We start from the raw sequence: 20,896 nt of genomic DNA, 5'->3' as shown, positions 1-20,896 counted from the left end.
ACACAGGTTCTCATTCTGTAACACACTTGTGTTCATTCGCCGTCCTCTCTTGTGCCTCACCTAAGGCAACAACTAGATCAACAGGAGCATGGTCTGTCATGGCTATTGTGCCTATATTACAAGTTCCAGTGTTTTCACTCATAACATGTGAAATCAGGAAATAATCAATACGGTATAATCTCGGGCATCTGGATTTAAAAGTCTCCAGACATCCTGTAACCCTGTATCTTTACATAGTAATTTAATAGCTTCCTGCACCTTGGATGGTCTGGTGATGCCCCGGCCAGATCTGTCTAGAAACACATCGAGTACTTGGTTATAGTCCCCTCCTAGAATCACTGGGAAATAACCAAAATCCAATATGGTTTTCTTCAATTGTAGAAAAAAATCTGGGTCTTCTACATTAGGTGCATATAGGTTACCTAAAATTACCTTTTGTCCTGCCAGATTCACTAAGAGTATAAGAATACGTCTCTCTTTATCTCTAAATTGTTTTTCTACCACAACATTGGTCTTTTTTGAAAATAATATAGAAACACCTTGCTTATAAAATTATTAATTATTGGTAGTAAAATTATTGTGGTAAGCTCATTTTATCCATCCGTCAAGGATTCTAGGTGTATCTCTTTCCAAAAGATGTGTCTCCTGAATCATGACCACATCGAAGCCCCTTTGTTTCAAATAGTTTAAAACCTCTTAAAACCTTTCACCTTTTTATATATGAACCCTGGGCGGCACAGTGGCGAGGTGGTTAGCCCTCATGCCTCACAGCAAGAAGGTCCCGGGTTCGAATCTATGGGCCGACTGGGCCTTTCTGTGTGGAGTTTGCATGTTCTCCCTGTGTCTGCGTGGGTTCTCTCCGGGTACTCCGGCTTCAAAGACATACTCATTAGGTTAATTGATGATTCTAAATTGGTGTGTATGTGAGTGTGAATGGTTGTCCTGCAATAGACTGGCGACTTGTCCAGGGTGTACCCCGCCTCTCGCCCGATGACACCTGGGATAGGCTCCAGCAGACCCCACGACCCTTAACAGGAATAAGCGGTTACAGAAGATGAACATATGAACCCAGACCATTTACATTCCAAGAAGATATTTTGATCATATCAGGGCCCACGAGTTAACTTCAGTTGCTTTTGTCCCTGAATAGTGCATAAGAATCCACCAAAACCCTGACTGACGGCTGCTCCCTTTATAAAAACTTAGTAACCCCTCTAAACAAAACCCCCCCTTTTGCCCCACTCCCACCTCACTAAACACAGCCATGGTCCTCATGACGTGTCTCAAGGTTTTCAGAGCGCTGTTGCTCCAACCATCTTGTATACAAATCTTACTAACATACTTAATTACTTATGGCCTGAAAACGATCTTATAACTGGCAACTAAAACATTCAAAGTTATTTAACTGTGTTAAATATTAACCATCGTAACATAAATATCAAAATGTATATAGTCAAAGAAGTCTGAATCCAATCCAAATCAAAACGCACCATCATGTTTCTACAAATTAAAGTTCTGGCCGAATGATGACCCAGAAAGTCCACAATGTGGGTTGAGAATTCAGGTGGTTACTTAACAATTTCGCCAACTCAATTGTTTCAATTGGTGCGTTTATTTTACACATTACAAGTTAATAACTCAGTGCTTATTGTGGTGCGCAATATGCTACTTACAGTCCAAGATTAGACTATATCACATCTGCTACCTTATCATCCTCATTGATACAGTTATTCAATGTCCTCTGTCGGATGATATTCCTCGACCCACCTCTTCGCTGCTGATGCGTCCTCAAACCTGTGCCTTTTCCCTCCAACCGTGACCCAAAACACCCCTGGATATTGCATTGAATATTGCAGCTTCCGCTTCATGCACATACATCTGACCTCCATGAATTTATTCCTCTTATCTTACACATCTTTAGAAAAATCAGGGAAAAAGTCCACCTTGCTGTCCTTCCACTGAAATTGCCCCATATCCTTTGCTCTGAGTCTTACCTTCTCCCTGTCGGTCAACTGGAGGAATCTCACCAGTATGTGTCGTGGTCGGGGGTCAATGTTGCGCTTATCCGGCGGGAAGCGAGTTGTTGATGTCCGGTGCGCCCTCTCGATCATGCCATCTGGTTGAAGTGTCCATGAACAAGCACTGTAGCAAGTCTTTCCCACAGTCTTCCATGCTCTTCCCTTTCTCTGTTTCCTCTGGCACCCCTTTAATAAGAATATAGTTTCGTCTGCTGTAATTTTCCTGGTATTCAATGCGACCCTGCAGCTGTTCTCCATACTTATTTACTGATTTATTGACGAGTTCTACATTCTCGTCCTCCAGCTGCGAGTTTGTTTGTTGCCAACATGTTGCTGGCTGCAGCTGCTTCTTTAGCTTCTGGTACGCGGTTAGCTTGAGGTGGCTTCGATAACAGTTTATTGATTGTCGGACCCGTATTATTCCTCCCACGTAGATTTTTCAACCTCTTCATGATACATTATATTAAATTAGTTCATTCAGCTTATTTTATTTGACAAATATAGTTGGAGCGTCGCAGCCTCCTCAGCACGCAGCCTCTCCTCTCCACATCATCACCGAAAGTCCCCGAGTGCTCTCGGTCATTTCACTCTTGATACTTCTGAACTTTTCCGCAAATGAGTACATACGGAACGTTTTTGTGTGTGCTAACCCTTCGTACATGAGTCCCCTGATGTTTATGTCATCAATATTCTTTAGCTTTAAAATGGTATTTGTTTCTCTACATTTGCTTTATTTTTTTTTTTAACTGAAATTTTAAATGAAAGCAATATTTTAATAAAAATGAAAGCCTTTTTGTCAAGGCCTTATTCCAAATGACCAATATGATAATTACTAAACAAATTAATAGGAGTAATTTGTGTATGGCACTTTCACAGCACTATACACCTTGCATTGATTGTTAAAAGTACTGGAGTAAACAGTGACACACTGAAGATGTCTGTGAATGTTCTCAGTCATCCAGGTCATGGTACATCCAAAAAAGGTCCAAATAACCTGTCACTCTCAAATCCAAATAAGGCAACTGGATTTGGAGAGTTTTTTGAGAAGGCGTTTTTCACCACTCATCCGAGTAGCTTCTTTAGTTCTAGGGGACTGGTGGGAAGTTTGAGATTTCTCTCGGTGTACATTACATTTATATTGCTAAACTTTGTGGAAACTACTGTTTTACTGTAGTACTTATATATTTTTTTCCTACTGGCTGCAGGTACAAGAATACATTTCATTGTGCATTGTACTGTGTATAACATATGTGGATAACTGTGCATGTGACAAATAAAACCTATTTATCTATCTATCTATCTATCTATCTATCTAGCTAGCTAGCTAGATAGATAGATAGATAGATAGCTAGCTAGCTACCTACCTACCTACCTACCTACCAGAAGCGATGTGGGCAAATAAGCGCGCGAGCACAAAATTTCCCAAACAGCTAGCAAAGACTGAGAAATTATTTATTAGTTATTAGTAGTTATTTATTAGTATTTCTTAACAGTCTGTGGAGTTAGGGTTAGGGTTAGGGTATTAGTGTAATTATTATTATTATCCATTGATGATTATCATACGTGAATGAGCTCAGCTCCTGTTTTCACCTGTTTTTGTCCCTGTCCTCTTTCCCTATGAATGGTGCTCTAACGACCCTTGTCCATTTTTATTTTATTTATTTGTTTATTTATTTGATAGGGACAATGCTCATTAATCAACAAACAAGTTACTTGCTGTAAACAAGCCAGAGTTAGCTACAAGTGCTAGTTTCCATCTGTTGTCCCTAGCCAGATCTTAACAGGCTCCCTAAAATGCAAAAATCAATAAGTAAGAATACAGTATAAATACAGAAAGAAAAAAGAAAAGAAAAAGGCAATAAAAGAAAAGTATATTCATGGACTCAAGTATTTGTAGTATGGTTACACTTGTAATTTTCCCTGATCCAGGTTTTAAGCTGTTTTTTAAAAATGGAAAGACTATTACACTCCCTTAACTCATTGGGCAGACTATTCCAAAAAATAGTGGCTCTAATAGAAAAGGCTGTGTTTCCAAACCTACTTTGTCTATATTGAACTATGCAGTCCCCTCTGGTGGTTGCTCTGGTTACTCTATTGACCTTGTCTTTCTGTTTTATGAACTGGCACAGTGGTGGTGGAGCAAGCCCGTGGAGTACCTTAAAGACAAGACAGGCATCAACAAAGTGTCTGAAGTTTTCAAAGCTAAACATGTTGTGTTTTTTGACTATGTGACAGTGATGATAGCTATTACCCTTACGGTCCAGTGTCTTTAATGCCTGTTTATAGAGTGACTCCAATGGTTGCAATGTTGTCTTATTGGCTTGTGACCAGCTAGTTAAACAGTAAGAGAAATGTGAGAAAATCATTGCATGCAAGAAGAGCTTTGCAGCCTTCATTGGTAGATATGGTCTTATGTGCTTAAAATTTGCCAGGTTAAATTTGACAGTATTAACAACCTTGTTTGCATGCTTTTTAAATGAGAGTTGTGAGTCTAAAATGATTCCCAGATATTTAAAGTCAGACACCACTCTAACCTTCTCTTGGTTAACTATTACACCAGGGTCATGAGACACAGTAGTTTGTTTTGTAAAGTACGTATACTGTTTTACTTATGTTCAGGTGTAAGCAAGAATTAGTTAGCCAGATAGATACCTTGCTCATGGCCTCAGTCAGTTGGTGTGCAGCTTGTTGTTTGTTTTTAGCATGCACGTAGAGGACTGTGTCATCTGCATACATTTGTAAATGTACAGATGGACAAACAGTGGGCAGGTCATTTATATAGAGACTGAACAGAAGCGGACCCAGTATAGATCCTTGAGGGACACCTACTTTACAGTTTAGATATGTTGACTGAGTATTGTTAATGCGTGTGCTTTGTTTTCTGTCAGTTAAGTATGATTTCATCCATTTGATTGCATCCCCAGAAAAATTAAAATAGGATAGTTTTGACAAAAGAACGTCATGATCGACGGTGTCAAATGCTTTCTTTAAATCCAACAATATTGCCCCCACTATGCCTCCTTTATCTAGGTTCATTTTGATGTTCTCGATAAAAAAGCAGTTGGCTGTTTCTGTGGAGTGTTTACTTCGAAAGCCAAACTGCATTGGGTGCAGTGGTGTATGACCTTTGCTAAGATGAGTAGTCAGCTGTTTCGCCACCCATTTCTCGGCTACCTTAGATATCACAGGTAGTATACTGATGGGCCTGTAGTTCTCCACCAGAGTTTTATCACCGGCCTTGAAAATGGGGGTTACCACAGCTGTTTTCCAGGAGTTTGGGAAATACCTTGCTTAATTGATAAATTGATTAAGTGTGTGAGAGGTTTAATTAAAGGCTGTTTATGAGTTTTAAAAAATGTAGAATCAAGGCCAAAGGCATCTTTAGCTTTTGAGTTCCTTAATGAATTTATGGTGTTCTCTACCTCAAGTTCACTAATTTCCTCAATTCTAAAAACAGGTTTATCAATATCAATAGGAATGCTCACTATATTACTGGCAGTGCAATTCTGTGCCAATTCCTCAACTGATTGAATAAAAAAATTGTTAAAAGTTCTTGCTACAATGTCCTCTTCTCTGGTTATGATTCCATTTAATTTCAGTTCAAGAGCCGGTGCGCAATGCTGAGTGCCTTTCCCAATTAATTTATTGAGATTCTTCCAGATTAATTTCCCATCTCCCTTTGCATCATTAATTACTTTTATATAGAAATCTGCTTTGGCTTTCCTTATGTTCCTTACTACTCCATTTCTGAGGGATGTATAGCTATACCAGTCACTTCTAAATCCTGACTTAAGTGCAGTCTTTAGTGAGGAATCTCTATCCCTCATCTGTTTCCAGAGAACCTCACTGAGCCAAGGTGGAGAATTTTTCTGTCTTGGTCTGTATGTATTTCTTCTGCTATATGAAGATATTATATTATTAACAGTGCTTGAAAACAGTTTACAGCTGTTCTCTATGTTTTCAATGGCCAAAAGGTCAGACCAGTTGATATCATTTAAAGCAGATTTGAATTTGTCCATATCATTTTTAGGAATACTCAGGTGACATTGTTTCACTGTGGTTGTGTTTTTAAAACGTTTTTTGGTGAGTTTCCTTCCCAGTAGTGTAATATTATGGTCAGATAAACCTGTTAGTAAGTTGTATGATTTTGTTATCCTTTCTGGTCTGTTTGTAAACATTAAGTCAATTTGCGTCTGAGAGGAGTGAGTTATACGGGTGGGACCAAGAACCATCAGAGGCTCCAGAGTCAAGGTGTGGATGAGGCTGAAACTTTTTGGTAACAGAAGTTAAAACTGTGTTGTAAATAGATGGCATAGATTAAATCTCAGTTCACCTCCTCTGTTCAGAGAAGGTTTTTCCAGTCTGACATAGATGGCTTCCTTTACTCCTCTTTGAAACCATCACTCTTCTCTGGCTAAGATTTCTTTCCCTTTGTCCTTCAGGTGCAGGTGGACCGCTGAATCATTTCCTGATGAGCTGGCTCTCCTGTGCTGGTACATGCGTTTATGGATGGGTTGTTTGGTTTCTCCAATGTATAAGTCTGTACATTCCTCACTGCACTGAACAGCATACACCACATTACTCTGTTTTTGCCTGCGTGTTTTGTCTTCAGGGTGGACCAGTCTTTGCCTAAGTGTATTCCCTGGTTTGAAATAAACTGGAATGCAGTGTTTTCTGAAAATTCTCCTGAGTTTTTTGGATACTCCAGCCACGTAGGGGATGACGATGTTCTTCCTTTTGTTGTATTCCTCCTCTCTGTCCTTTCTGGGATATCTTTTTGAGCCTCTGACAAAGGCCGAGTTGGGATCCACATGTCTTGAGTGTCTTGAGCGTTTGATGTGTTTCTGTTCCTTCTCCTTGCCATCCAGTGTTGTGGGTAGTCTGTGCTCTGTGAGAGTTCTGATTACCTCTAGTTTGTGTTCCAGGGGGTGGTGGAAATCAAATAATAAGTGCTGATCAGTGTGAGTGGGTTTCCTATACACTTCAGTGTTGAGGCCTCGGTCTTCTCCCACATGCACCAGACAGTCCAGGAAGGCCAAACTATCTCTGCTGAGTGAACTTGATGTTGCTGTCCACTGCATTGATGTGCTATGTGAAAGATTCCACTTCCTGTGTCTTGATTTTAACCTAAGTGCCGTCCACGTACCTGAACCAGTGGGTGGGGGTGTGTCCTGTGAAGGAGTCCAGGGCTCTGGTCTCTACCTCCTCCATGTAGAGATTGGCCACGATCGGTGACACTGGTGACCCCATCGCACAGCCGTGTTTTTGCCTGTAGAATCCTCAATTAAATTGGAAATAGGTGGTCGTCAGGCACAGATCGAGCAACACGCAGAGTTGGTCTGAAGTGAGGGTGGTCCTACCGGCCAAGGTGTCATCCTTTTGTAGTCTTTCCCTTACTACTCTTGTGGCTTCTCTGGTGGGGATACACGTGAAAAGGGGGGTTACATCATAGGATCCCACAGTACACTCCTCCCACAGCGTACAGACTTATACATTGCAGAAACCAAACAACCCATCCATAAATGCATGTACCAGCACAGGAGAGCCAGCTCATCAGGAAATGATTCAGCAGTCAACCTACACCTGAAGGACAAAGGGCACTCCTTTGAAGATAACAACGTCCAAATCTCAGTCAGAGATGAGTGATGGTTTGAAAGAAGAGTAAAGGAAGCCATCTATGTCAGATTGGAAAAACCTTCTCTGAACAGAGGTGGACTGAGATTAATCTGCCATCTATTTACAATACAGTATTAACTTCTGTCACCAAAAAGTTTCAACCTCATTCACACCTTGACACTGGAGCCTCTGACGGACAAAAGGTCGTTAGAGCACCATTCATAGGGAAAGAGAACAGGGACAAAAACAGCCCCCCCCCCCCCCCCCCCATGACAGGTAAGTACCCAACCGTTAATGGAAATTAGCTGCACCAGTTTCTGGATGTTAACACAACAAGCCAGTTTCAGTAGGAGTTACTTTTTAACCCTCAAACTTCCCACCAGTCCCCTAGAACTGAAGAAGCTACTCGGATGATTTATACCAGCTTTGTATTTGTATTTATTTTGCTGAAGAGAGTAAACTAAGTTGCAGAAAGATGCTACCTGACCACTTCACTCCTGCTTCTCACCCCTTCACCTTCCCTCCTCTGCTTTCCAATGCAGTTCGTGATGTCCACAGCCTGGTCATCCGGTCTGTGTGCCATGCCCACGGTGGTGTCTACAAGAGTGTCATCTCTAACAAAGTAGGCAAGGCCACCTGCTATGCTCATCTCTATGTTACAGGTGATTTCTTCCTTTTTTGACTTGCACATCAAGATAAATGTTTAGATTATTGGGATCCAGATCCATGCATACAGCAAGGCTGCCTCAGGCAACACCATATTAAAGAAATGTATGGGCCTCTGAATAATTTGTTGTCATTTTTAGACATCCTTCCTGACCCACCCGATGGCATTCCGGTGATTGAGTCCATCACTGGTAAAACCATCACCATAAGCTGGAAGAAACCAAGGAGACTGGACCCTTCCATTGGTATCTAGATTCCTATTATTTTCATTCATTCATCTCCTGTAACCGCTTGTTCCTATGAAGGGTCGCGGTGTCTGCTGGAGCCTATATAGATAGACGATAGACTGGCGATGGGAATTCAAAATGTCCTTAATGTCACTTGTTACCTAAAACTTGTTAATCTATTATACACTCAGCAAGCGGCTTATTGTCTTTGAGTGCATTCCAGTGACTTTCCAGTCCGTTACTTCAGAACCGTCCTGCAGTGGTTGGTAGGCATCCTCTGACCATCATTTCAGTGTTTTGGTGGTTACTGCTTGTCATTTAACCAGGGGCACACAGCATATTGACATTGCGTAGCATGTTTCAGTCTTTTTTTAAAGATAGAAAATGGCCTTTTAGCATTGAGATGAAGCAGTTTGGATCAAGGTCTTTTTATTTTTTTCAGATCCCAGTTCACTGATGTATGCCATCCAACAGCAAGCCCTCGGCTCCATCCAGTGGATCATCATAGCCTCTGGCCTGAAGGAGACCACCTACACCATTACCACTCTCTCCAAAGGTGTGCGCTATGCTTTTAGAGTCCTGACGATCACCTCCAAGGCCTTCAGCAAGCCCTCACCTGCCACTGACCCGGTGCAGCTCCTGGACCGAGGTAGGTTCAGATTTTTAGATTCATCCATCCATCCACCCATCCATCCATCTAACCATCAAATCATAAAATATCCTCTGTGATTTTTTTAAGGTCCTTACCTTCAGGAGGCTCCAGTGATCATTGATAAACCAGAAATCGTATATGTGATGGAAAACCAGTTAGTCACCATCTCTGTCACTCTCAATCACGTCAACACAGCAGTCATCTGGAAAAGGTAAATGTGTCTCTGCCTTCAAGTTTTATCATTTTATTTTTAGAAAAAGGAGTTACTTGGCTTGAAGGGCACACATGCACTTTACTTTTTCAACACACAGTGTATTGAAATAGTCGCTATTCATTTGACTTGGTTTTAGTTTAATCCCGCAGAAGAAAATAATGCTGTAGAGTAGCAATAGCAAATAGTGTTGCATTTCAAGTTGTCCACATTACATCCATGATCCATCCATATCACATTAGTTAGTGTGGAATATGATGGTAAAGTTACCACCGTTTGGACCCAGTTTATTATAGGATAATGAGAGTGTATGACAGGAAAGCATATATGCAGGATAACAGTGCATCCAAAGTGATTATCAAATGTTCCAAAGCAGTGAAAAAAGTTTATCATTATGCCTTGACTCACAGTCCTGTAATTGCCAAACATGACCTGACAGACTGATGCCCTCCTTCCTATTATAATACTGATCCTGGTTTAAAATAATCTTGTCTGCAGAAAAGGAGTTGTCCTGACAAACAAGCCAGGCCTGTATGAGATGACAATGCCAGATGATGACCAGCACATGCTGAAGCTACTGAAAGTGAAGAGTGCTGATGTTGGAGAGATGGTGTTTGTGGCCTCCAACAAGTATGGCAGTGACAGCTGCAACTTCAATGTGGAGTTGGCAGGTATGTATGTCTGAATAGTTATATATCTTTCTATTCCACATAAAGGTCATGTAACTTTACATTGTGCGACTCTGTCTACAGCTTCACCAACTTTTGAGACTATTATGGAAGACTTGGATGTTTGTGTTGGGGAGACCCCCCGCTTTGCTGTGGTTGTGGAAGGCAAACCCATTCCTGACATCCTCTGGTTCAAGGTTTTTATCCATTTTAGAGGTTTATTGCAATGAGCCTGTAGGACTTTTAGAAACATTACAAAATGTTTTATGTTTTAATAGTTTTCTATTAAAACATAAATCACCTTTTGGGAAAGTATGGAATATACTAGTGTTAATTTCGTCAGACGAGACGAGACTAAATATGTTCGTCAACGACCTTTTTTTCCATGACTAAGTCGAGACGATGATGAGACTGCACCATTGTCCAAAAACGCTAACTAAGACTAAATTAACATCCATTATTGTTGACGAAAAAAGACGAGACTAAAATGTTTTGCATAAAATAAAAACTAAGATAAAATCTCTCTTCAGTTTCGTCTACAATTGACCTTTGGCTAAGCCCCGCCCCCCTTGGTTACTGTTGCTACGTCCGACATTCTCTTCTGGGCTGTGGTTTTCTGGTTATCTATAAGGCTCTGGTATCAATATCAAGGAGCAACACTGTTCATGCAAAGCTGGGTACGTCTCTATTCACTTCTATAATCGTTATTACGAAGCAAACGGACTAACGTTACGCACATATAACGTTGTATTTCTTCAGCGTGTGCTAGCGTATCAACAACTATGCAACTTAAGCTGTAACGGTGATGTTTTGGTTAGCTCCACAGGGTTTTGCGCGCACATCATTGGGCTTATCCATACCCTGGATGCTGGATATATATCGACAGTATAGCCTGCCGAGACCGAAAATATGAGACGCCTGCGTTAAAGTCAATGGAGCGCTGTGAAAAAGTGTCGGACCCTTGTGGGAGCTCTCTTGGCTGTGATTGGTCAATCTACATTCTAGGGCGGGGCTTAGCCAAAGGTCAATTGTCTCTACTTTTTCATCGTGAGATAGAATACCGTAAATTCCGGACTATAAACCGCTACTTTTGTCACTTGCTTTGGACCCTGCGGCTTATACAACGGCGGATGGATTTTTACAGCTAACGGTCACCAGGGGCGCACTATCATGTCACAGACGATGACACGAGGATTAAGAACTGACTTTTCTGGTATAGTAGGCTGGTTATTTTGATACAGTAAACGGCCGTGTTACTGCACCTTTACTGCTGTGTTGGCTGTTTTCGAAAAAGATGCTGGTTATTTTGTTGAGCAGCCGGGTTACTGCACTTTTGCTGCCGTGTTACAGGCAAGCACTTTTACAAACAAATTAAATTTAGCCCTTTAACGTTATTGCCTCGTCAAGCGTTGTAAGCTTTGTTTTTTGTTATACTGCACTACTACAGTACTATGACTGCAGGAAGTGCGCTAGGAGCGCACCGTTGTGTTATTTGTGCACTGCACGAATGCTGTTTGTAATGTCAAAGATGTGAAAGTTTGATCGATTGATTTTTTGTTTGATTGATCGAAAGATTTATGTCTGTCAAATGTAAATAAATGGGACGCTTTGCGTTTCCAAACAGTCATTTCTGTCCCGACAATCCCCCTCCGTGGTAGAAGAAACCCTTACGGTAATTAAACATTAAAACACCAGCGGTTTATAGTCGGGTGCGGCCTATGGCACAATCTGTAGTTTCCCCAAAATTTAGCTGGTGCGGCTTATATTCAGGTACGCCTTATAGTCCGGAAAATACGGTATTCAACTGTTAGGCCTTCAAAATATTCCGAATGAGTTTGTGCTGTTGCTGCCAGCCTGTGGCTATGCTGCCAACCTGTGGCTGCAACATGAAACTACATGGGGCAAGAACACCCATAGATAGACAGTAGCAAACACCAGAGATTCCTGCCAGAGTGGGTGCAGACGTCGACATGCTAGGTAGAAGGAAGAGGCTCGATATTTGACTGAAATGGTTATCAGAAATAATCTCAGAAATAATCTGTTATATAAAAAAAGACTAAAATGTTTTGACTAAAACTTGACTAAGATATATTGAGTTTTCTTTTGACTAAAACTAGACTAAAAATGACGAGACTTTTAGTCGACTAAAACTTGACGAAGCAAAAAAGATATGTGAATGACTAAATATGACTAACACTAACAAGGACATTTGGCACAAGACTAAGACTAAGACTAAATTAAAAATAGGTGACAAAATTAACACTAGAATATACCTACCTTTACCTACCTTTATTTATCCAAAAAAGGTAAAAAAAAAAAAAAAAAAAAGGCAACTCCATGGAAATTAGCTGCACCGGTTTATGGTTGTTGACATAACAAGCAAGTTTCAGGAGGAGTTCCTATTTAAACTTCAGACTTCCCACCAGTCCCCTAGAACTGAAGAAGCTACTCGGATGAGTGGTGAAACGTCTTCTCAAAAAACTCTACAAGTCCAGTTGCCTTTTTTGAACCTTTTTTGGATATACCATGACCTGGATGACTGAGAACCTTCACAGACATACCTTTATTTAATTTAACAGATTTTGTGAATTTTATAATACTAAGATCCATTATTGAAACTTAAGTATTTTCTTTCAGAATGATATCTTGCTGTCGGAGAGCTGTCATTACACATTTGTGTATGATGACAATGAATGTTCCCTGGTGGTCTTAAATGCTCGTCCAGAAGACTCCGGGGTGTACACCTGCACTGCTAAGAACTTAGCAGGATCTGTATCCTGTAAAGCTGAACTCACCGTACACGAAGGTAAGATGTTAGCCATAAAAAAAACTCTTGATTGCACAGCCAACAAATAATTGAACTTATTAAGCACCCAGTTGTACATATAGTTATTTGGAGTTGGTTGTATAATTGAATTGATGTGATTAATATTTACTCATTACCTTAGCAAAAAGTAAGAAGAATTCAATGGAAGACGAAGAGACTATTCTAAGGAAATTGCGCAGACTGACTGACTACTACGACATCCACAAGGAAATTGGAAGGTGAGCCAGTTTAAGCTTGCAATTTAAATCCAATAAACACAATATACAGTCAGGTCCATAAATATTGGGACATCGACACAATTCTAATCTTTTTCGCTCTATACACCACCACAGTGGATTTGAAATGAAATGAACAAGACGTGCTTTAACTGCAGACTTTCAGCTTTAATTTGAGGGTATATGTGCCTTTCACTTTTTAAGGGACCAAAAGTAATGGGACAAATTAACAATCATAAATCAAACTTTCACTTTTTCATACTTAGTTGCAAGCCTTTGCAGTCAATTACAGCCTGAAGTCTGGAACGCATAGACATCACCAGACGCTGGGTTTCATCCCTGGTGATGCTCTGCCAGGACTCTACTGCAACTGTCTTCAGTTCCTGCTTGTTCTTGGGGCATTTTCCCTTCAGTTTTGTCTTGAGCAAGTGAAATGCATGCTCAATTGGATTCAGGTCGGGTGATTGACTTGGCCATTGCATAACATTCCACTTCTTTGCCTTAAAAAACTCTTTGGTTGCTTTCGCAGTATGCGCTGGGTCATTGTCCATCTGCACTGTGAAGTGCCGTCCAATGTGTTCTGAAGCATTTGGCTGAATATGAGCAGATAATATTGCCTGAAACACTTCAGAATTCATCCTGCTGCTTTTGTCAGCAGTCACATCTTCAATAAATACAAGGGAACCAGTTCCATTGGCAGCCATACACGCCCACGCCATGACACTACCACCACCATGCTTCACTGATGAGGTGGTATGCTTTGGATCATGAGCAGTTCCTTTCCTTCTCCATACTCTTCTCTTCCTGTCACTCTGGTACAAGTTGATCTTTGTCTCATCTGTCCATATAATGCTGTTCCAGAAATGTGAAGGCTTTTTTAGATGTTGTTTCTCAAACTCTAATCTGGCCTTCCTGTTTTTGAGGCTCACCAATGGTCTACATCTTGTGGTGAACCCTCTGTATTCACTCTGGTGAATTCTTCTCTTGATTGTTGACTTTGACACACATACATCTACCTCCTGGAGAGTGTTCTTGATCTGGCCAACTGTTCAGTTCAATTCAATTCAATTTTATTTATATAGCGTCAATAACAATACAAATCGTCTCAAGACGCTTTACAAAAACCCGGCCTGAAACCCCCAGAGCAAGCCTGAAGGCAACGGTGGCAAGGAAAAACTCCCTTTTAACAGGAAGAAACCTCGAGCAGAACCCAGCTCATATGGAGGGACCCATCTGCCTAAGGCCAGCCGGGTACAGACAGAAGAAAGAGAGAAGAGAACAGCAAAGAGAGAAGAGAAGAGAACAGCAAGATAAACATACATCTGTCATTGATACACATATCTGACTAAAGTGTACATGTGGAATCTTATGATACAAACTGATGATGTTACATGACAGTTTGAAAATGTAAAAGGAATTATAGGCAGGTTGGAGAATTGTTCATTCAGGTAGGAGTGGATAACTGCAGGATTCCATGAAGACTGGGCAGGCTGATGAGACCACGACAACAGATGTAGTATAGAGCTCCACAGGAAACACACAACTCCAGGCCAGAGATACTCACAAGAAGAGGGGGGAGGAGGGGGGAAGAGGGGGGAAGGGGGGTGGGACACACACAGCAGTAAACATTCTACATAGTAATAGCACAGAATTGTATGGCTAGTAGTAGATAGGAAATTAGAGGGCAAGAGCTCTGTGCCAGAGAAAAGAAAGTGGAGGATGCGAGAGAGGAGAGAGAAGAAAGAAGGAGGACATGTGTTTGGTGCATCGTCCCCCAGCAGCCTAGGCCTATAGCAGCATAACTAAGGGATGGTTTAGTCCAGCCCTAACTATAAGCCTGATCAAAAAGGAAAGTCTTAAGCCTGACCTTAAAAATAGAGAGAGTGTCTGCCTCCCGAACCCAAACTGGGAGCTGGTTCCACAGGAGAGGAGCCTGATAGCTGAAAGCTCTACCTCCCATTCTACTTTTTGAAATTCTAGGAACCACAAGTAGGCCTGCACTTTCAGACCGAAGTGATCTGCTGGGATGATATGGTACAATAAGGTCTTTAAGATACGATGGCGCTAGGCCTTTAAGGGCCTTGTATGTAAGGAGGAGGATTTTAAATTCTATTCTAGACTTTAAAGGGAGCCAGTGAAGAGAAGCTAAAACTGGAGTAATATGATCTCTCTTGCTAATTCCTGTCAATGCTCTTGCTGCGGCATTTTGAATCAACTGGAGGCTTTTTAAAGAGCTATTTGGACAGCCAGACAGTAATGAATTACAATAATCCAGTCTGGACGACACAAATGCATGAACTAGTTTTTCAGCATCACTCTGAGACAGGATGTTCCTAATTTTGACGATATTACGCAGGTGAAAGAAGGCAGTCCTGGTCACTTGCTTTATGTGACATTTAAAGGACATATCCTCATCAAATATAACACCAAGATTTTTTACAGTAGTACTGGAGGCCAAGGTAATGCCATCCAAAGACACCACGTGATTAGATAATGAATCTCTGAGATGCTTAGGACCGAATACAATAACTTCTGTTTTGTCTGAGTTTAAGAGTAGGAAATTACAGGTCATCCAAGCCTTTATGTCTTTAAGGCATGCTTGGAGTTTAACCAACTGATTAGTTTCATCTGGTTTCATAGATAAATATAGCTGGGTGTCGTCTGCATAGCAATGAAAGTTTATGCCATGTTTTCTAATAATCTTGCCTAATGGCAACATGTATAACGTGAAGAGTATTGGTCCTAGCACAGAACCCTGAGGAACTCCATAACTTACTTTTGTATAAGTAGAGGAATCATTATTGACATGAACAAACTGGAATCTGTCAGATAGATAGGATTCAAACCAGTCTAATGCAGTTCCTTTAATCTTGACCTCACTTTCAAGTCTCTGTAGTAAAATATTATGATCAATAGTGTCAAATGCAGCACTAAGATCTAGCAGAACAAGTATAGAGACAAGTCCACTGTCTGAAGCCATGAGGAGATCATTGGTAACTTTAACCAAAGCTGTTTCTGTACTATGATGAACTCTAAAACCTGACTGAAACTCTTCAAACAGACCATTCTTGTTTAAGTGGTCACACAACTGATTAGCAACAACTTTTTCTAGAATTTTGGAAATAAAAGGAAGGTTGGAGATTGGTCTATAGTTGGCTAAAACATCTGGATCTAGAGTGGCTTTCTTGAGTAAGGGCTTAATTACAGCAATCTTAAAAGACTGAGGCACATATCCTGTTAATAAAGATAAATTTATCTGGTTCAATATGGAGGTGTTAATTAATGGAAAAACTTCTTTGAGCAATTTAGTTGGGATTGGATCTAGAAGACAGGTTGATGGTTTAGATGCTGTAATTGTTGAAGAGAGCTCAAGAAGATCTACTGGGGAGAAGGATTCCAGATACTGATAAGGTCTTACAAAAGTTTCTAATGTCGCTGTACTTGCATCTTTAACAGCTGTTGGAAGGATGCCTTGAATATTTTCTCTAATACTGACAATTTTATTAGTAAAGAAGCTCATGAAGTCATTACTACTGAGGGCTAAAGGAATAGATGGCTCAACAGAGCTGTGGCTCTTTGTCAGCCTGGCTACAGTGCTGAAAAGAAATCTGGGGTTGTTCTTGTTTTCTTCTATTAATGATGAATAATATGCTGTTCTAATACTACTGAGAGCTTTTTTATAAGTTGTTAAACTATCTTTCCAGGCTATGCGAGCTTCTTCAGAATTAGTGGAATGCCAAATTCTTTCTAGCTTTCGGACTGCCTGTTTTAAACAGCGCAACTGTGAATTATACCATGGAGCTAGCCTCCTCCTATTTATGACCTTCTTTTTCAGAGGAGCAACTAAGTTTAAAGTTGAACTAAGCGATGCTGCAGTGCCATCAACAAAATAATCTATTGTGAAGGGTATTTTCTTCACCAGGGAAAGAATTCTTCGGTCATCCACCACAGTTGTTTTCCGTGGTCTTCCGGGTCTTTTGGTGTTGCTGAGCTCACCAGTGCGTTCTTTCTTTTTATTTTTTTTTAACTCTCATTATTAATTTTCTGACATTTTAAACACTACTGACAGTCATACAAAAACCACACATACGTACACTCTTGCTAATACACAAGACAAGGGGGTAGGTAAAAAAAAATAAAAATAATAGTAATACTAAAATAAAATAAAATAAAATAAATAATACTAATAGTAATAATTCAGTTTCATTTGTAATTATACATCCTTCCAAATAATTATGTTCACACCTCTAAACAACCAAAATATAATATAACAACATCTTAAAAACAAATTAATTAATTAATCAAAATTGAAAATAATTGAATTAACCAATTTGGATGCTCTAAATCCTCTTTCCCAAACCGAGGGTCGAAGCGCCCTTCTAAACCTTGCCAGCCGACTGTGCGTTACGGTTGAAATTATCTATGAATGGTTGCCAGATCCTGTAGAATTTCCCTTCCTCTTTTTTCAATGAAAATCTTATTTTTTCTAGCTCCAAGTATTTCATAACATCTGCCATAAGATTTGCGTGAGTTGGAGCCATTTTTTTGTTCCCAATTGAGTAATATTAATCTACGTGCCAGCAGGCTGACAAAAGATATCAAATTATGCTCAGCGCTGTTTTTAACTATAGTCGAGTCAATAATTCCTAGAGTTGCCACATGAGGGTCTACCTTTATTGGTCTGTGTAAAATCTTTGACAAAGTCTGAAAAAAATTATTCCAGTAGTTCAATATCCTTGGGCAACTCCAAAACATATGGCCAATTGATGCTGGTTCGAGTCCGCATCTGTCACATGAGGGTTCAATTTCGGGGAATATTTTATGTAGTTTTTGTTTGGTCCAATGTAAACGCGTTCTTTCTTTTCTTTTTGATTTTTCAGCCTAATGATGGCTTGCTTCACTGATAGTGACAGCTCTTTGGATCTCATATTGAGAGTTGACAGCAACAGATTCCAAATGCAAATAGCACACTTCAAATGAACTATAGACCTTTTTTCTGCTCCTTGTAAATGGGATAATGAGGGAATAACACACGCCATGGAACAGCTGAGCAGCCAATTGTCCCATTACTTTTGGTCCCTTAAAAAGTGGGAGGCACATATACAAACTGTTGTAATTCCTACACCGTTCACCTGATTTGGATGTAAATACCCTCAAATTTAAGCTGAAAGTCTGCAGTTAAAGCACATCTTGTTCGTTTCATTTCAAATCCATTGTGGTGGTGTATAGAGCCAAAAAGATTAGAATTGTGTTGATGTCCCAATATTTATGGACCTGACTATAATTGTTGAAAACCATTGAATACTGCAATCTTATAATAATTTAAATTATTCTGGACATAAGAGAGGACTAGGGTTGACATTATTATTTCTTCTTGTGTTTTCTTCTCTAGAGGTGCATTTTCTTACGTGAAACATGTGACAGAGAAAGCAGACAAAAAAGAGTATGCTGGAAAGTTTATCTCCACACGGGCCAAGAAGAAGGCATCTGCTCTGACAGAGATGAAAATGCTTTCCAAGCTAGACCATGAAAGAGTCCTTTACTTTCATGATGCCTTCGAAAAGAAGAATGCCGTCATCATCATCACTGAAATGTGTCCTTATTATTATATATGTTAAATGTAGAATACACAATTAGCATTAGGAAGCAAGAGAGAAGAGATCTAAATATGATAAAATGTTAGAAATAATAAACATTTTTGTTTACTTTTCTAAGAATGTTCAGTTATCCAGTGAAGTATTAAATGTGTATCAATTATTTCACATTTTTATAAAAAAGCCTTAATGAATCTTAAAAGTTGCCACGAGGAGCTGCTTGACAGATTTACTAGGAAATCTTCAGTAATGGAGTCTGATGTAAGTCTTGTGTTCACAACTACACATTTCAGTATTGTTTTAAGTTCAATATTCAAATGTATTATGTCATTTAATACTATTTTGTGTTCATTAGGTTCGTTCATGTATAAGACAACTGCTTGAGGGAATTGACTACCTTCATCATCTAAACATCATACACCTGGACATCAAGGTAGATAATCATAGATCCTTATTCTGCATCTCTTTCATCATCTTCTGTGGGTATGAAGGGGTCATACTACAACGCATGTTAAACAAATTGAGCTGGAACTGTTTTTGCTTTTACTTTTTGCAAATGATGATATAACATTTATTCTGAAAGGAGAACATGAATATTGTTTTCTCATTCTTTCATCAGCCTGACAACATCCTCATGGCAAACGCACATGCTGATCAAATTCGAATCTGTGACTTTGGCAACGCAGTGGATATTACACCTGATGAGGCTCAATACTGCAAATATGGCACACCAGAATTTGTTGCACCAGAAATTGTCAATCAGACCCCTGTTTCAAAAGCGACGGACATATGGTATCTATGAAATTTCTTTCATGTTCATTTGTTTTGTCTTACAATTTGCTTTTTCTAATTCTCTACTTTACTTGATTTTATATAGGCCAGTTGGAGTTATTGCATATCTGTGGTGAGTAAAATAATTTATTTTCTTTGTTATTACATTTATTTAAATTCAACTCAATTCAATTTTATTTATGACAACAAATAATATGCTGTTCTAATATTACGGAGAGCTTTTTTATAGGCTGTTAAACTATCGTTCCAGGCTATGTGAGCTTCTTCAGAATTAGTGGAATGCCGAATTCTTTCCAGCTTTTGGACTGCTTGCTTTGAACTGCAGAACTGTGAATTATACCAGGGAGCTAGCCTCCTACGATTCGTGACCTTCTTTTTCAGAGGGGCAACTAAGTTTAGAGTTAGAGTATTAAGTGATGCTGCAGGGCCATCACCAAAATAATCTATTTGTGTAGGAGTTAAATTGTGGTTACTGTTGTCCACTGGCACATGGCACTGAGGTAAATAATGAAGGAATTAACTCCTTATATCTAGTTACAGCATCATCATCAGATTAGCGTCTACTGTAATGAAATGTCTTTCCAATTTCTGTGTAATCCATATTTCAGAGTACTAAATGTCCTTGTCACTTTTTGGTGAGTTTAGCTGTTCAGGACAACCTGTGCGTTCCACATTAAATGTAACAGTTTGTTTCTGTGATCAGTCTGACAGGTGTTTCTCCATTTGCTGGGGAGAATGACCGTACCTCCGTACTGAACATCAGGAACTATAATGTGGCCTTTGAGGAGAGCATGTTTGCTGATCTTTGCAGAGAGGCTAAAGGGTTCATCATAAAGTTACTGGTAGCAGACAGGCTGTGAGTAACACTATTGAACTACTATTTGTCTTGATGATTTTTGTGTAACATTAACATTTCTTTCCATAATTGTCGGTTACATTACTAACTGCTGAATCAGAAGCAAAAGTCACTTAAAGTCACTTACATGTACTGTATGTTAATGATTTGCTCATCAGGAATAATTTTAATCCATGTATTGCAATTTATATATCTTGTCTGCATTTCACATGCACTGTTAATTATGTTAGATAGTGGAACACATACATATCCAGAAAACTATAAAACTGAAATATTCCATAATTATCTTTTAGGAGACCTGATACTCAGGAATGTCTCAGACACCCCTGGTTCAAAGTAAGGCAAAGCCTTGTCATGTATTGCTTTGTGTTAATCACCCATAACTTCTTTCTGTAATGAGTTCCATTTGATGACAATGAGGAACATGCTGTTCATTATTTTTTTCTTTTAAATTCAATGTCTACTTATTGCACAGACATTAAGCAATGGGAAGGCCATAAGTACAGAAGCATTAAAGAAATTTCTATCTCGCAGAAAATGGCAGGTAATGATGT

General features: G+C 39.6%; 1 protein-coding gene across 1 annotated transcript in view; it reads left to right on the top strand.

Moving 5' to 3' along the window:
* The window catches only part of spegb (striated muscle enriched protein kinase b), an 86,835-nt gene that overhangs the window by 53,234 nt on the left and 12,705 nt on the right, over positions 1-20,896 (top strand). Inside the window, exons 14-29 of the mRNA XM_084544065.1 lie at positions 8,177-8,296; positions 8,441-8,545; positions 8,970-9,176; positions 9,267-9,390; positions 9,889-10,061; positions 10,143-10,255; positions 12,696-12,864; positions 13,007-13,103; positions 18,493-18,693; positions 18,898-18,955; positions 19,050-19,127; positions 19,314-19,486; positions 19,572-19,598; positions 20,190-20,342; positions 20,636-20,678; positions 20,818-20,886. Coding sequence (XP_084400191.1) covers positions 8,177-8,296; positions 8,441-8,545; positions 8,970-9,176; positions 9,267-9,390; positions 9,889-10,061; positions 10,143-10,255; positions 12,696-12,864; positions 13,007-13,103; positions 18,493-18,693; positions 18,898-18,955; positions 19,050-19,127; positions 19,314-19,486; positions 19,572-19,598; positions 20,190-20,342; positions 20,636-20,678; positions 20,818-20,886 — 1,910 coding nt within the window. The remainder of the gene's footprint in view (positions 1-8,176; positions 8,297-8,440; positions 8,546-8,969; positions 9,177-9,266; positions 9,391-9,888; positions 10,062-10,142; positions 10,256-12,695; positions 12,865-13,006; positions 13,104-18,492; positions 18,694-18,897; positions 18,956-19,049; positions 19,128-19,313; positions 19,487-19,571; positions 19,599-20,189; positions 20,343-20,635; positions 20,679-20,817; positions 20,887-20,896) is intronic.

This window comes from Chelon labrosus, assembly GCF_963514085.1.
Source record: "Chelon labrosus genome assembly, chromosome: 5".
Lineage (NCBI taxonomy): Eukaryota > Metazoa > Chordata > Actinopteri > Mugiliformes > Mugilidae > Chelon > Chelon labrosus.
This window is presented reverse-complemented; position numbering and strand designations above follow the sequence as displayed.